Genomic DNA, 16,356 nt, shown 5'->3' on the forward strand with positions numbered 1-16,356 from the left:
AGCGCCTCTCTAGCCCCGACCAATCAGCATTCGGAATAGAGGGTTTAACTCTTATTTAAAATGAAGACTTTGAATCTTAACGGCTGAGCTCTCGGGAGGACTTGGTTTCTTTGGGTCGGAGGTGGGAGTCCACAGGTGCGTAGACCTGGGGCATTTCTCTGAGGCTGGCTGGCAGGCAGGCGGGCGGGCGGACCCGGGGTGGCCTTTGTGGTTTGGTGGGAGGGAAGCGGTCTTGGGGATCGCTGGGTCAACGAGGGGAGGTCGGGGCGACAGAGCTTCCTTCTCCCCAACCCCCTCCCCCGCCCCCCGTGCTTTCCCTGCACCCTCCCTTCTGTGCTTGGATACCGATATGCCTTGTAACATGCCGCCTGGTGTTTATTGAACACCCGGAGTGAATGGGGTTGTGGGGGTGGTGGGGGGGGTGCTTTCTGATGGGATTCTCATGTTAAGTGAGCACCTGGGTAGGAAAGAATGCAGAATGTTTTTTGCCGTCTTGGAATTTACGTTCTAGGGGTGGGGGGTGAGGAGACAGACGGTAAACTAGCAAGATAACTTCCGGTAGGGATGAGGACTAGGAAGTGGGCTAGTTTGAATAGACTAGCCAGGAAAGGCCCTTGTCCGGGCAGCATGGATGAGTGGGTGAATAAATAAACCTGGAAGCCAGTGTTTCTCAAACCGTAGACCCTGATTACCTTTATAGGGATTACTTGAGCGTTCTAGTTAAAAATATAAACCCACCTAAGGGATAAGAGGGGCTTCCCAGGTGGCGCTAGTAGTAAAGAACCCTCAGGAGATGGAAGCGACTCAGGTTCGATCCCTGGCCCTCCCTGGAGGAGGGCATGGCAACCCACTCCAGTATTCTTGCCTGGAGAATCCCATAGACAGAGAAGTCTGGTGAGCTACAGTCCATAGGGTTGCACAGAGTTAGACTCGACCCATGCAGGCAAGGGATCAGAAGTGCTTGGGCGTTGGACTCAGGTGTTTGTATTTTTATCAAGCTCTGCAGGTGATTCTGATGTTTCATTGAGAACTGGTGTATGCCCGGTGTATACTGGTCATCTGGGGATGTCTTTGAAACGCAGGGTCTTAATTTGTTAGGTCTAGAGTTGGGCTCCAAAGTCTCCATTTCTAACAGTTGTCCTCCTGATGTACATGTGGCTACCATCCTTGACTTTCACGGTTTTCTTTTCATCCTTAACCTTCCTTGTTGTTTGAATTAAACGTGTTTCAGAGCATACTCATTTCCTCTCCACTCTCCTTCATATGTGCGGGTAATTTGCAGGTTTGATGAAGGAAGGAAAAGTCTCCACCCACAGTGCTATTAAATCTGCTTTTCTATGTAGACTAGTAGGATCTCCAGTTTGAAGTGCAGGGATCTTATGCAGGTTGTCTGGACATGAGACTCTCGAACTTGGCTGGAGTCCAGAATCACCTGAGACACTGTCTTCTGTGGCTCTCTGCGGAATTCTGAATCAGAGACTTAGTCCATTCTGTTCCGTTATTCTTCCTGAGAAGGAAAAGTGTATTACCTGGAGCGAATGAACATTGATAGCTTCTATAAAACTAGTGTCTGTAGAGCTATGTGATCTCATGAGTCAGCTGCTTGTAACTGTCAGAGTGAAGAAGGCACCACAGCGTGGGTGAAATTATGGTTCACATGATAGGAGAATGTATTTCCTTTTCTTGCCTATTTCTGAATGGCTGTTTGATATAAGGACTCCAGATTCTTTAGTCTGGTCTCCTCTTGCAGGTGGAGTTATTTATTTGCTTATAAAGTAGATGTGAAAGTGGGGGTCTGAAGAGTGCTTTCTGACTGGATTCTAGAATTTAGGGAGCAAGAGAAATGGATAAAGGTTTCTCTGGCCCAAGGATCCGTATATCTGACTTGTTAGAGGGATCACTGGGCTCGGTGTTGCAAATGGACCATAATGGGGCAAAGGTGAAAGCAGAGTAACCACTGGGAGCTTTTTGCAAATAATTGAAGGGAGAGAAAATTGTGGTTTGACCAGGTGGGAGTAGGAAATGTTGTGAGCAGTGATTTTCAAAATAGAGCCTGTAGGATACGCTGATGGCTTAGATACAGGGTTTGAGGGAGAACCATGTAAAAGATTATAGGACTTTAGACTTGAGCAACTGGCAGGATGGAGAGAGCAGGTTAAGGGGAATGGGGATTGGGAGGAAGCAGGACGTCATTTGGGGACAGGTTAAGATTGAGATGCCACTCAGATTACCAGGTGGTAGGAGTTCAGAGGAGAGCTTTGGGCTCGAGATGGAAATTTGGGGGTCCTCAGCCTATGGGTGGTATTGAAAGCCGGGGGAAAAAGAGATTTCATTTGGTGTGTTGGGTTGAGATGCCTGGCAGGCTTTCCTGGGGCATGCTTAGCAGGTGATAGAGAGCCTGGCAGGAGAGGAGAGGGCAGAAGCCACCAATTTGCATTCTCCTAATAGAGATGTTTAGAGCCCTGGGGCCCTAGGAAGGTGTAGACAGAGAGTGGGGAATCCCTTCCACGGTTACCCTAGACACTGAGATTGGTGGCACAGGTGAGGATCATCAGCAAAGGTGTTTGCTTTGGGACAGCTAGTAGACAAGTCTGTGCAGGAATAGAGTGCAGGACCCCCTGGAATGCTGGGAATGCTTCTGAGGGGAAGGCTGAGAATTGACCTTTGGATCTGGCAACAGTGGGGTCAGCCTGGAGCCAGGTGGGGATGAAAACCCTGTGGGAGGGAGCCTGCAGCCTGGTGAGGGAAGTGATTGAGACAACTGTTGCCCAGTTCTGCTGCTGAAAGGGGAAGCCAGAGATGTGGTCATAGTTTGAGTCAATTTAAGGGTAAAGAGGACTTTTTTTTTTTTTTAAGGCAGCACTTAAGGAAGCCGGCCTGTTGACTGATGGAAGGGATTCATTAGAGAGATGATGGGAGAAAGGGACAACGCAGTTCAGGAGTGGGGTTGGAGTACCAGGGAGGGGAGAGGATGGGATGCAGTGAGTGAGGGGAGAGAAAGGCCCCACACCTGAACCTGATGTAAGCCCCATACTTATGCTCTATCACAAGAGAAAATGCTGCTCCCTTATCGGCCTTCATTGGACAACAAATCATGTAAAATTCTGGGTGATGCTGAGGCTTTTTTTTTCATCAGGATTTTTAACCCTGATCCAGTGTGACACTTTGAAGCAGATGGATTTTTACAAATTAAAGGTGGTTCTTTTTTCTTTTCAGGCATCATGGACAGATGTAAAGAAAACTGCATCTCAGGGCCTAAGGTAAATTGAATAATCAGGAATCTCAGATCCCTTTTGTAAAACCCAAAGGGAAGCTGGGTTTAAGTCTAGAGTTGTTTTCACCTTTCCTTTGAGATGTGACTGTGGTTCCTCCACCATGTCCCTGGGTGGGAACTCGTTGCTTTTCTCAGCATTCATCAAGGCTCTGTTGCTTCTCTCAGTGTAACTTTTATTTTGCTCTAAGTTTTTGAAGAGCCTATGTTTGTTTCCTCTTTTGCCTCAGATCCGTTTTGTGAGTACTTGGAAACTGAAACACTAGTAAATCAATAGTAATTAGCTTTGGGGACATTAAAACTGTGCTCATCACTATTAAAAAAATTATATAATTATTTTTGTGGAACATGTGGCAAATACAAAACTTCACGCAAAGATAATCACTATTGAATATTTGATATGTTTAGAGAAAAGACTGAAAAAATACAAGTATTGTTGAAGAAATTTCAGTGGAATTGGGATTTTAGTATAAAGTTTCTGAATTGTAGCTTCTTGCTAAAGAATAATTCCCAAGTCACTGAGAATTCTTAGAAAGTGTTTAATGACTCACTTTTTAGATAAAAGTTTAGTTAATGAACATTTTTTTAATGGGGACATGACTTTTAGGGGTAGGGTGTTGGGGAGCGGGTAGGAGGTGTCATTCAGGTATTTCAGCCCTATACTAAGTGTATCCTCTGCAAGTGCTGATTCCAGTCGGTTTCCCTGTCCATCTGTTATCATTGCTGCTGCTGCTGCTAAGTTGCTTCAGTCGTGTCCGACACTGTGTGACCCCATAGATGGCAGCCCACCAGGCTCCTCTGTCCCTGGGGTTCTCCAGGCAAGAATACTGGAGTGGGTTGCCATTTCCTTCTCCAGTGACAGTCATTATATTGCAGTATTAGAAGAGAGACCTTTGGAATACTCTCAAGATACTCAGCTTTCCTTCATGAAGACCATCACATTCCTTTTTCCTCCCCCATCTAGACTGCAGTTCCACTTAGTGATGGCCCAAAACGTGTTCCAGTAGCTCAGCAGTTTCCCTCTCAGAATCCGGTGTCTGTAAACAGCGGCCAGGCTCAGCGTGTCCTGTGTCCCACAAATTCCTCGCAGCGTGTTCCTTCACAAGCACAGAAGCTAGTCTCCATCCAGAAACCAGTACAGACCCTGAAGCAGAAGCCACCACAGGCAGCCAGTGCCCCTCGTCCTGTCACCAGGCCGCCAAGTAACACCCAGAAGAGCAAACAACCCCAGCCACCAGCGCCTGGTAAGCAGTCTTCTTAGGCTCACTGGAGAGCCATTCTTTTATTTGCTAAAAAAAAAACTACCACATATACAGATGTGTGTTTACTATTTGGAACCCTAGCTTTTACGTCATTTCTACTGAGGATGGGGACAGCATCTGATGTCGGGGTGGAGTAACAAGTCTACTGTGGGCCAGGCCTGACCCCCACCCTTCTAAAGAGGTGGGCAGCCAGGGAAGACACAACAGCAGCCCCGTGTTCTTTGGATTGCTTACTGGGGCAGAGGGGATTCTTTTAGCAAGTACACTTAGAACTGAAAAATTCCAAGGTTCTGGAGTGTGGAGAGAAGTGCTGGGGGTTGGGGGAGTGAGTGGACTGAGGCAGGCGGGGCGAGGTCGGGGTGGGCACTGTCAGCCTCAGCAGGGCTTTGTCCCCTATGTACTGGGAAGCTGCTGATAGGTTTTTGAGCAGAGGAGGGGCTGCCTTGCCTCTTAGAGAAAGCTTATCTGGATATGTGGGATGAATTGAAGAATAGCAATGCTGGACCCAGGGGTAGCAGGTAGGAGGGAGGCCACTGGGGTTTGGCTCCAGTATTGCAGGGGCCTGAGCTGGGTCGGTGTTAATAGTTACTATTTACCAGTTGTTGAGTGCTCCATAGCAGGCTTCCTTCATCCACATTGTGTCATTATGTCCTCGTAAGCACTCTACAGAGGCAACCGTAGTTTCTACCTCGATTTTGTGGAGGAGGAAGCTAAGACTTCGAAGCATTAACTTACTCAGACACAACCAGGGCAGAGTGACTGAGACAGATCTGAGAGCTCACTTAGGATGCCAACTTGACGGAATTGGGCGGTAAGCCAGACATGGGGATGGTGGTTATACCGCTGGCATTAAACCACTAAACCGAGATCATGTCGAGGGAAAGACGACAGTTTAGACCTGAATTCAAATATCTCACCAGAGCAAACTGCTGCTGTTGGAGGTTGACATGCTGGAAATACGCAAGTAGGAATGTCCAGCGTAATTTCCCCTCGGCTGCTAACACAGTGGAGGGAGGGTGCTGGCGGGCTCATGTTTTGTTGCACATTGTCTGATGCTGACCCACCTCCTGGGGAAGAGGTGATGAGTTGTTATGGATGGGAAGACTGGTAACTCTGTTTAGAAGCTCTTCATTTAGAAACCGAGGCTCCAGGGAGAATCTACACAGCCTTGAATTTTTAGATTATCTGAGGGCCTATGATGTATCTGCTTATCTTTACTCTCAAAGCTTTATACAGACTTCAGATGGCAGGAGTCAGGTTACAGTGTAGTTATCTTTTTCCTTTTTAAAATAAAACCAAAAATAGTCGAGATCTGTAATTCTGGGCATACCACTGATATTTTGGTGACCACTCTTCGATTCATCTCTAATCAAAGACTGTTAACTTATTCTATTTAGGAAATAATCCTGAGAAGGAAGTGGCATCAAAACAAAAAAATGAAGAATCAAAAAAGTAAGTTTTATCTTATGTACAAAGTTCTGTACCATCATTCTACTAGAACATACTCAGTCATTTAATTGCAAATTTAGTTATAGGAACAGGCCTGTTAAAAATAGACCTTTGTACTTTCACTTGGAAATTTGAAACATCTATATTTTCTAGATCTTCAAAGAGAGAAGGGATTTTAATGATGTTTATGAGAGACTCGAGTTTTTCTTACTGCTTTTCACATTTAGAAAAGACATATTTGACTTAGAATCTGTTACAGAAATCAAGTGAAACTTCCTCTCTACCCTCAGAAGTAACTACTGCCTACAGTTTATGTATGCTTCTCTACTACTTCTAATAAAGAGGTGGAAGTTAAACAACAAAATGTGGTCCTCTTGCAGCCCTATGGACAAATACTTGACTGTAGAGTATTTTGAAAGCATTGATACAATTACTGTATTGGTCTTGGCTGTATTTTCCCTTGCTCTCAGTCTCTGAACCGTCTAGACTCTAGCATGTAATAGAAGGTGACAGGAATAAACCCACAGCCGTTTTTGCTCTAGCTGCCTACCAGAAACTTTCTGAGAGTCTCATCCAGTGGTTCCCAGCCCACTGTCCTGTAGGCTCCATCCTGTTTGCTTTCCCAGAGTGGTTCTCCACCCCAGAGAGTGGTGGCGTCTCCACGGCTAGAGGAGTCCATTTGAAAGAGGCTCCCAGTTGTTTCTGGAGCCTTCTTCCTTCTCCAGTTCCTCCTCTAACCCTCCTATGGTCTTAGCATCATTGCTAATAGGTCTGTGCTCAGAGCATAGTACTGTCTCAGGACACTTCCCAGCAAGTGCCTCAGCTCCAGAAGTCCAGACTCATTCAGAGGAGGCTGTGGTTTGGTTCTTGCCGAGGATACGTGCTGAATACAACTTTGAGTATAGAATTATTTATAGGACTGGGATGTCTGCTAGTCATTAATATATCTCATTAGAAAGGATGTGTTTTCTTTACATTTTAAAATGTTCAATTCTTCCCCAGAAGGCAATGGGCTTTGGAAGATTTTGAAATTGGTCGCCCGCTGGGTAAAGGAAAGTTTGGTAATGTTTATTTGGCGAGAGAAAAACAAAGCAAGTTTATTCTGGCTCTTAAAGTATTATTCAAAGCTCAGCTGGAGAAGGCAGGCGTTGAGCATCAGCTGAGAAGAGAAGTAGAAATACAGTCACATCTCAGGTAAGTCTTCAGATGATGTCCGGGAGAGTGGCATACAGAACTTAGACTTCAATGTTTATGAACTTCTTTGTAGAAGGCTGGCTTCATAGTACTGCAAAGAATGACTAAATTCATCACTTTTTCAAAGATTTATCTAGACTTAACTGCTGTGGTTTGGAAAAATTGCTTGAAGGTTTGTCTTGTTAATGGAGTAATTTACTGGATGAGTTTTGTTTTGTTTTGGTGGATGATTAAAGGAATGATACCTCTTATTTTGAGTTCAGGTTGCACACTGGTAGCCTACAGGTTGACTTTGGCCAGTGGATCTTTTTGTTTTCATTGAATTAAAAAAACTCTCAGCTAGCCTGTGCTCAGCTGTCCAAAGTCCTCCACAGCACATCTGCTGCCGTTATTGAACATGGTCTGCGTTGTCTGTCTCACGGTATTTGAGTTTCAAACTACTGTGGGAATGGCACGTCTTTTTTTTTTTTTTGAATTTGCGGAGACTTAATATTTAGCTGAATTCTTTCCCCCTAAGAATACAGATGGTTCCCGAAGGAAGGAAATAGTCAACTAAACCTGAGGTCCAGGTTTAATACCTTGAAATGCATGTAAATTGATAGCAGTGTACGTCTTTTTCTTACAGTGGGTTCATAGCTTCACATTTTCAAGGGGAGTAGAAGGTGGGATCTGCAACCAACAGCAGTTCTCACCACTGGTGTCACATGAGGGGTCTGATACTCAGTACAGATGACCCCCCATACCAGTGTCCATCTTTCATTGCAGGCATCCAAACATCCTCAGACTGTATGGTTATTTCCACGACGCTACCAGAGTCTACTTAATTTTGGAATATGCACCCCTCGGAGCTGTCTATAGAGAACTTCAGAAACTGTCAAAGTTTGATGAGCAGAGAACTGCCACAGTGAGTTTTCATTTACTGTCCAGACTAATTCTGTTTACTCTATGCCTGTCCTACATAGCGCTGTACCTTTCATTATGTAATAGAGGGGGCTTTGTTTCATGGAAAGCTAGCTTAATACAGGGGTCCCTAACCTCTGGGATCTAATGCCTGATGATCTGGGGTCAGGCTGATGTAATAATAGAAATAAAGCACACAATAAATGTAATGCACTTGAGTCATCCCGAAACCATCTGCCCTACCCCAGGTCTGTGGAAACGTTCTCTTCCACAAAATTGGTCCCTGGTGCCAAAAAGGTTGGGGACCACTGGCTTAGTAGGATCAAGTATGTGAAATGGGAAAATCAGAGTAGCTTAGGTGTACCTTATATACAGATAAAACCAAATACCAAATGAAATCTTGTGGTTGGTTTCCACAGCTGTTTCTGTGGAAATATATATAAATAGTTAGAAGAATGTATTTTTGATTAGTTTTAGATTTACAGAACAATTGAAGATAGTGCAGACTGACTTTTGCCATGCACATCTGACTTCCATTACTATTTTATATCTGTGTGGTACAACTGTTATAACTAATGGACCACTAGTACATAACTATTGACTGAAATCCACTCTTAGATTCAGATTTCCTTTGTTTCTCATGAATAGATTCAGTTCAGTTCAATCTTTCAGTCGTGTTCGACTCTTTGTGACCCCATGAACTGCAGCACGCCAGGCCTCCCTGTCCATCACCAACTCCTGGAGTCCACCCAAACCCATGTCGATGATGCCATGCAACTCTCTCATCCCCTTCTCCTCCTGCCTTCAATCTTTCCCAGCATCAGGGTCTTTTCAAATGAGTCAGCTCTTCGCATCAGGTGGCCAAAGTATTGAAGTTTCAGCTTCAGCATCAGTCCTTCCAATGAAGACCCAGGACTGATCTCCTTTAGGATGGACTGGTTGGATCTCCTTGCAGCCCAAGGGGCTCTGAAGAGTCTTCTCCAACACCACAGTTCAAAACCATCAATTCTTCGGCTCTCAGCTTTCTTTATAGTCCAACTCTCACATCCATACATGACCACTGGAAAAACCATAGCCTTGATTCGATGGACCTTTGTTGGCAAAGTAATGTCTCTGCTTTTGAATATGCTATCTAGGTTGGTCATAACTTTAGATTAGGGTCATGGGTTTTGGGAGGGAGGTCAGAGGTGAAATGCATTCTCTAAGGATACAAGCTACTGACCTGACTCATCCCCAGGAGTTGGTCTTGACCACCCAGCTGGGGTAGTGTTTGTCAGGCTTCTCCTCTGTAGAGTTACTCTCTCTCCCTTTTCAGAGGAACAGCTCTTCTCCTACAGGGCAGGGTATCAACATAAATTATTTGGAATTCTGTACCACAGAGCTGTCTTTTCTCCCTTATTGATTTACTCAAATATTTATGAGTATGGACTCAGATGCTTGATACTTTGAGGTGCTATTAATCTAATAGCACTTTGCTCTCATTGCTTGTTCCAGATTTGGCCACCGGCTGCTCTTTTACACAGTGCCTGTGTCCTTCTGACTTGTCCCCATCATTGTGGGGAGTGTGGGCCTGTGTTTTTTTTAAAAGCACTTTCTGTTTGTCAGTGCTATAAGGTGCTCCAGCTTCGTCTTATACATTTTCTAAGTCTTAGAATTCATTATTTCTCTAAGGAGCTTTGCTTCCTTTTATTGGAAAATGTTATTAGAAGCCTTGATCTGGGTGCTGGATGTGCTCATTGCTACTGTTACTACTTCTGGGCTTTCAGCTGAAAGAGAGCATTGAGATGTGTGTATTGTAATCTCAGTATTTGCATGTATCTAAAAGTATTTATAATTATCCACCTGTATCTATAGTAAACATGAGTCCCTTATCACATGGATCATTTTACCCTCCTCCCTTGCTTATTGTAACCTCCACTCCAACGCTGAGAAACCTGGATTCCAGCTTCGGCTATCCTTTTATCCAATTCCAGTGTTCATGTGTAGTGGTGTCAGAATTGTTAACCAGTTACCCTCGTGGGGAACAACCGTATGCATTTGAGGTTCATCTGTATCCTCTCAGGGTTTGATGGTTCATTTCTCTTTATTGCTGAATAATACTCCATCATATGGCTCTACCTTGGTTTATTGCTTCATTTGTTGAAGGGTATCTTGGTTGCTTGTAGTCTTTGATTACAAGTAAAGCTGCTATAAACAGTTGCATGTGGCTTTTTGTGGGACACAAGTTTTCTTATCTGCTGGGTAGATACCTAGGGGTGTGCTTGCTGGCTTGTATGGTAAGTCTACGTTTAGCTTTGTGGAAACTGTCAGCAGTCTTCTGCAGTGGATATGCCTACCATCTGTGCATTCCCACCCACGCATGAGCGTGCCTGTGGCTCCCCACCCGCAAGTGGTGCTGTCGTGCTTTTTCAATTTCAGTCTTCCCAGTAGGTGTACAGTGGTGTCTCATTGCTTTAATTTGCAGTTCTCTAATGACATGCAAGGTTGAGCATCTTTTCAGGTGTTTATTTTCCATCTCTGTAGCATCTTTGAGGTCTGTTCAGACCTTTGAAAGTGAAAGTTGCTCAGTCATGTCCAACTCTTTGCGACTCCATGGACTATACAGTATAGTAGACTGTACTGTACAGTCCATGGAATTCTCCAGGCCAGAATACTGGAGTGGGTAGCCTTCCCTTCTCCAGGGGATCTTCCCAACCCAGGGATCGAACCCAGGTTCAGACCTTTGGCCCATTAAGAATTTTTTTGTTGTTGTCTTACTGAGTTTTAAGAATCCGCGTGTATTTGTGATATGAGTTCTTTATCATGTGTTTTACAAACATTTTCTCCCCTTCTGTGGCTTGTGCTTTCCTTCTCTTAACTGTGTCTTTCATGGGCAGACATTTTTAATCTTAAAATCCAACATATCAGGTTTTTGTTTTGCCTTTTTTTTTCATGGATTGTACTCTTCTTTATTAATGTGAAAATTGTTTGAAGAAGTTGTCTCAATTTGGACTGTTTTTTGTTGAATTAGCAGATGAAGGGCCTATAGAATGGTGGTTACTTTGTTCTGTTTCTTGGTGGAGGTCTCTGGGTAGTATGTACACTTATCTTTTTGGCATTGATCTAAATGGCATTAAATTGGAGTGGTTTTACTTTTATCTTTTACTGAAATCACAGCACTGTTGGAGAATGACCGCTTTGGTTCTGTCTGTGCAATGAGGACATACTATTTCAACTTAAATATTTGCCCTTTGGATAAGTAGAAATCTATTTTATTTGCTTTTTAAATATTAACTAGGCAAGCTAGTTTCTTCTTTAATTGGCAAGTAATGTTTGTACTCAGTTTTCTTCAATCCAGTGGAGTTTACTTTGGTATAAACAGATAGCTGCTTGAAAGGAAGTAAAAGATTGGTTCTTTCTAGATTACCTAGTAGTTTACACACACACACACACACACACACACACACACACACACACACCTGTTTTTCTTTCCTGATTAATTAAAACTAGTTCTGGAGAAGTGTTAGGGACCTTTACACATAATCCATAATCTTAATGAGGGCGTGTGGAGGGGGTGGATGCAGAGAGCGCTGGTTCCTACCGGGTATGAGCAGGGGCAGCCCATTGTCGTCTGGAATCGTACTGTATCCTCTTAGGACATCACCCACTTTGGTGCAGGAGACGAGCTTTCTTTGCCTTTGCTTTCAGTTTATTTATGGTTTATTTAAGTTTATGGTCTAAATTTTGGTGGAAAGCAATGAAAAATGTCCTTTCTGATGATAACATCTGGTTTGTACCCCTTCATTTGGTAAACCTTTTTGGTATAACATGTTCAGTCCTGTTTAGAATTACTTTTTGAGAAACCAACACTTCTCAAACGTCAGTCAGAACTAAATATATTCTTTCAACATATTAGAAAACAATTCTCATTTACATGTTAAAGCAAATCCTGGGCTTGCTTAAGTTTATAGCTTCAAACAAACCCTTTTGTTGTAATTTTGCCTTAGTTTTAACAATGGGAATGGACTATAAAGTTTTTCTTTAAGAATGTTAAAAATTGCTTCCGGTCTGACCCCCTCATTTGTACCAGTTTTTCAGTATTGTCATAATTGATGGCTTCCGGGCCATAAATCGCCAGGTGCGGATGTGGTGGCGCCTTGTGTTCTCCTGTCTTCCAGTGTCGCACCTGCTGTGTCAGCAGACCTAGCACAGAGTCACCTGTGCTTCATGCTGAACCCTCAATTGGTTTGTTTTCTTGTAGAGTCATCCACTGTCTCTAGTTTTTGCTTTCAAATCTACAAAACATGTTAAAATCTATGTTGAGTTTCCTTTCAGAAGAGATGTCTAAAATTAACCTGTTATATAAATCTAAAACAGATTTCCAATACTTTCTGTTTTAATAGTATATCACAGAATTGGCAAATGCCTTGTCCTACTGTCATTCAAAGAGAGTTATTCACAGAGACATTAAGCCAGAGAACCTGCTCCTTGGATCAGCTGGAGAGCTTAAGATCGCCGATTTTGGGTGGTCAGTGCATGCCCCATCCTCCAGGTATGTAACTGCAGAGATGGAACTTGTTTGTTTGGTTTAGCAAAAGCCTAGGGGCTAATGAGCTGAATAGTTAAATATTTACTATAAGTAAATGTAAGCATAGATGTTGTGGGCCGTTGGGTCAGGTAACGGATATACATGCTTTGGAGTAATTTAGGCCTGGCAGGAAACTAGTGTGTTCAAGAACATTTTTACTGTGCAGCCATTTGTGGATGTTTATCCTGGGATTACGGACAAGGCAATGGCACCCCAGTCCAGTACTCTTGCCTAGAAAATCCCATGGACGGAGGAGCCTGGTAGGCTGCAGTCCATGAGGTCGCTAAGAGGCGGACCCAACTGAGCGACTTCACTTTGACTTCTTCACTTTCATGCATTGGGGAAGGAAATGGCAACCCACTCCAGTGTTCTTGCCTGGAGAATTCCAGGGACGGGGGAGCCTGGTGGGCTGCCATCTATGGGGTCGCACAGAGTCAGACACGACTGAAGCGACTTAGCAGTAGCAGCATCCTGGGGTTAAAGATGCATACTATCCTTAGAGTGAAGGGGACAAATAGATAAAAGATATGACAAGTGTATCACAGAATGAAATGCAGTGTGTAGAGGGGGAATAACACCTGACTGACTGTGGGAGGGAAACTCCACTGCCTCCAGGCCAGGAGACACGAGTTCTACGAGGTCTGAGGGCAGCACCTGCAGAGCTCTAGAACTGAGAGCTTAAAGGAACCAAACTAGTTTGGATGGAGCTTTCAGGTGGTGGTTAAAGATTCTTTGGTCTGCTCCTGTCAACAGAGCAGTCTTTTCCTATCTCCTCTTAAAGCAGAGAGATCAACCTAATGAAACAATTTAAGTGAACTCTGTAAACAGAGCTAAAACATTTTCTCCTGTTTTTAAGTTGGGTTTCAACGAGCTTTTGAAACCATGTGTGAAGTAGGGCAATTAAAAGTATACATCTACTGCTAAGAGTTTGTCAGCTTTGGGGTAGGTCTTAAAAAAATTGTAACCAGATTACTTTAAAGCCAGTTAAAAAACTGTATAGTCCAACATGGATGCTGTTGAGTGTGAGATTTGTTTTTAATACAGATCACTCCTAATTGTTTCCAGCAAGGCACTGAATCTGCTAGTGCAGTCTCTCTTTGTTTTTGGGGAAAAAAATCTGGTTGTCACAAGTGGGAGCTGTTGGCCTCTAGTGAGGCAAACAGCAATGGCTGTAGCACCACAGGGCTAAGCTGGACCTTGGCCCGCCTGGTGGTGTCATCACGACAGGAAAGATAAAGAGGATATCATATAAAATTTTGGTCACTTGGCCTGGCTTCACATAGCTGGTTAACTGTAAGAGCTCTCAGGTTACTGTGCTGTCTTTTGAGGCTCTTGATCTGGGCCTTCTCCCAAATCCAGTGGTGGTGAGAGGCTAGGAGTCTACAGTGGCAGTTCCTTTAGGTGAGTGAACATTTGTGTGCTCGCTGGGCACCAGTGGCACCAAAGAATAACTGGTACAAGGCAGCAAAATCTGCCTAGCCTTTGCTCCTGTTTTGATGTCTGTTTCCAACCTCTGTTATAAAAACAGACACGCTGAATTGATCACCTGCCTATCCAGTGCCTATACTCCCAACAGTTGTTAACATTTTACCATATTGAGTGTGTCTACATTTTGGTGAACCTTCAAAAATAAGTGACAGACAGCATGCTTCATCCTTTGAGTGCTTCAGTAGTAGGCACGTCCTGAAAATAAGGACATTGTCCTGTATAATCACAACCATCATCACACCTAAGAAACCTAGTCTTGTTAATATCTACCATTTAGTCCATGTTCAAATTTCCCTAGTTGTTCACACAGTTTTATAGTGGTGATACTTTAAATCTTATATATCATTTAAGGAAGTTCTGGAATTAGACATATTTGGGGTGCCACATGATTGCTAGCTGTGAGGTCTGGTACAGCGCCCCATCTAAAAATGGATTTATAATAGCACCTGCTTTGTAGCACAGGAGCTAGCCTAGGAAAAGCGCTCAGTGTTAGTGGAATGGTTGGTGACTTTGAGCAGCTGTCATGATAATAGAAACAGTAGCACGTCAACCTGAGCCTGCCTGTGTTTTCAGGAGGACCACCCTCTGCGGCACGCTGGACTACCTGCCCCCTGAGATGATTGAGGGCCGGATGCACGACGAGAAAGTGGACCTCTGGAGCCTTGGGGTGCTTTGCTATGAGTTCCTCGTTGGGAAGCCTCCTTTTGAGGCAGACACATACCAGGAGACCTACAGAAGAATATCACGGGTAAGGCCTCACTACAAAGGCACCCATCATTGTTAGAATTCCTTCCTTATCGGCCTTGACAGGAGGCTATGATCTGAGTATTTCTCGTGTTCTCTCTGAGCCACGTTGTGACTCTTGTCACTTACTGTGTACTCATCCAGGTGGAATTCACATTCCCTGACTGCGTGCCCGAGGGAGCCAGGGACCTCATTTCAAGACTGTTGAAGCACAACCCCAGCCAGAGGCCCACCCTCAAAGAAGTACTTGAACACCCCTGGATCATAGCCAACTCAAAACCATCAAGTTGTCAGAAAAAAGAATCAACTAGCAAACAGTCTTAATCTTCGGGGGCAGAGATCCTTAGGCCAGGGCTGCCTTGTCCTGGAGCAGACTGCTGGCATGTCTCCCTGTGGCCTGCCCGCCATCGAGACTCCACAGGACATGCTGCTGACAAGCAGGCAGTGCTCGGAGTCCCACTTTCGCAGACACCACACTCTGCAGCAGTGGGAGCAGCCATGAGAATCGTGCTAATAACTTCACTGGTTATAGAATCAATCCGCAGGCAAGGTTTGAGGGCAGCCACCCCGCAGCCTATTTGGAGTAAGGGGTCCTCATGGAAGATGGACTCAGAGCCTGGCTGTGGGGAAGGGGGTCATGCCTAGTCCTGCCTCAACCCTTGAAACACTGTGCAATAACCTTCCCAGTCCTGTGTGTGTGTAACTTATCGGGTGGCCCAGTCTGGTAACGCGGTCAGAATGAACATGTGATTCTTCCTTTTAAATGTTAAAATAAAGACTTTTGTATAGACTTGTATCTTTACCTCCACAGCATCCCTTCAGGACTGTTCGGTGTCTGTCCAGCACCACTGCTTGGCCTGCTTGTGGGTCCTCAGTCACTCACCTGGTGGGACTGAGGCAGGAGCATGGGCTTGCCTGAGTCTTGGGGCACAAGGGAGTCTCAGCCCTTTCTAAATGGTAAAGCCTTATTTTCTCTCATGGTGTTGATGTTTTTATAAAGTTCTCACATGTGTCACCTTGCCATTACAGTGCATCCCCCCAGAGTTCACATTTGACACACACTTTGAGAAACTGGGCTAATCCTGTCACTAGGTGGTGGGGAGGTGGGGAGGTCGGCAGGCCCATGGACATATGGGCCTTCCTTCATTCCCTTCCTTCCCTCATCCCTCGTCCTACACTCCTGGGGGTGGGGGAGGGAGGAAGAGTCAACCAGCAGGCACCTTGTGATGGGTTAGGGAACAGAAAGGGGGAGCAGGGCCCTGGGGAAGGAGCCTCTCAGTTGGACTTGAAAGACAGGATTTAAAGTGTAGAGGCAGGTGTGGCAAGAGGTCCTTGCAGCCGGAGGGAGGGGCCTGCAGGAAATGTGGCCCATTGGTGGGGGGAACTGGAAGTGGGGTGCTCTGCCGGGGAACACCAGGAGCGGGTGTGAGCGCAGCCAGCACCCTCCACTGTCCCCGGTGCCCCTGAGCCTTGGTCCCTGT

The 16,356-nt window shown here is 44.8% G+C and overlaps 2 protein-coding genes across 3 annotated transcripts in view; one reads left to right on the top strand and one right to left on the bottom strand.

Moving 5' to 3' along the window:
* The first annotated feature begins 44 nt into the window (after positions 1–44).
* On the top strand, positions 45–15,671 carry AURKA (aurora kinase A). Of its 2 annotated transcripts, XM_061437122.1 has the most exons (9): positions 45–135; positions 3,217–3,260; positions 4,236–4,515; positions 5,931–5,985; positions 6,985–7,176; positions 7,942–8,080; positions 12,459–12,607; positions 14,705–14,879; positions 15,020–15,671. In XM_061437122.1, the coding sequence occupies exons 2-9, from the start codon at positions 3,222–3,224 to the stop codon at positions 15,197–15,199; spliced, it is 1,209 nt and encodes a 402-aa protein (XP_061293106.1). In that variant the 5' UTR covers positions 45–135; positions 3,217–3,221; the 3' UTR covers positions 15,200–15,671. The 2 variants fall into 2 exon arrangements, with proteins under 2 accessions (XP_061293106.1, XP_061293107.1); XM_061437123.1 differs by lacking the exons at positions 45–135; positions 3,217–3,260 and having other exon boundaries at positions 4,432–4,515; positions 5,931–5,989; positions 6,988–7,176.
* SNPH (syntaphilin) overlaps positions 15,153–16,356 on the bottom strand; it is a 289,004-nt gene continuing 287,800 nt past the window's right edge. Inside the window, exon 7 of the mRNA XM_061437109.1 lies at positions 15,153–15,239. Within this exon, the coding sequence (XP_061293093.1) occupies positions 15,179–15,239 (61 nt within the window). The 3' untranslated portion in view covers positions 15,153–15,178. The remainder of the gene's footprint in view (positions 15,240–16,356) is intronic.

This window comes from Bos javanicus, chromosome 13 (genome assembly GCF_032452875.1).
Source record: "Bos javanicus breed banteng chromosome 13, ARS-OSU_banteng_1.0, whole genome shotgun sequence".
NCBI lineage: Eukaryota > Metazoa > Chordata > Mammalia > Artiodactyla > Bovidae > Bos > Bos javanicus.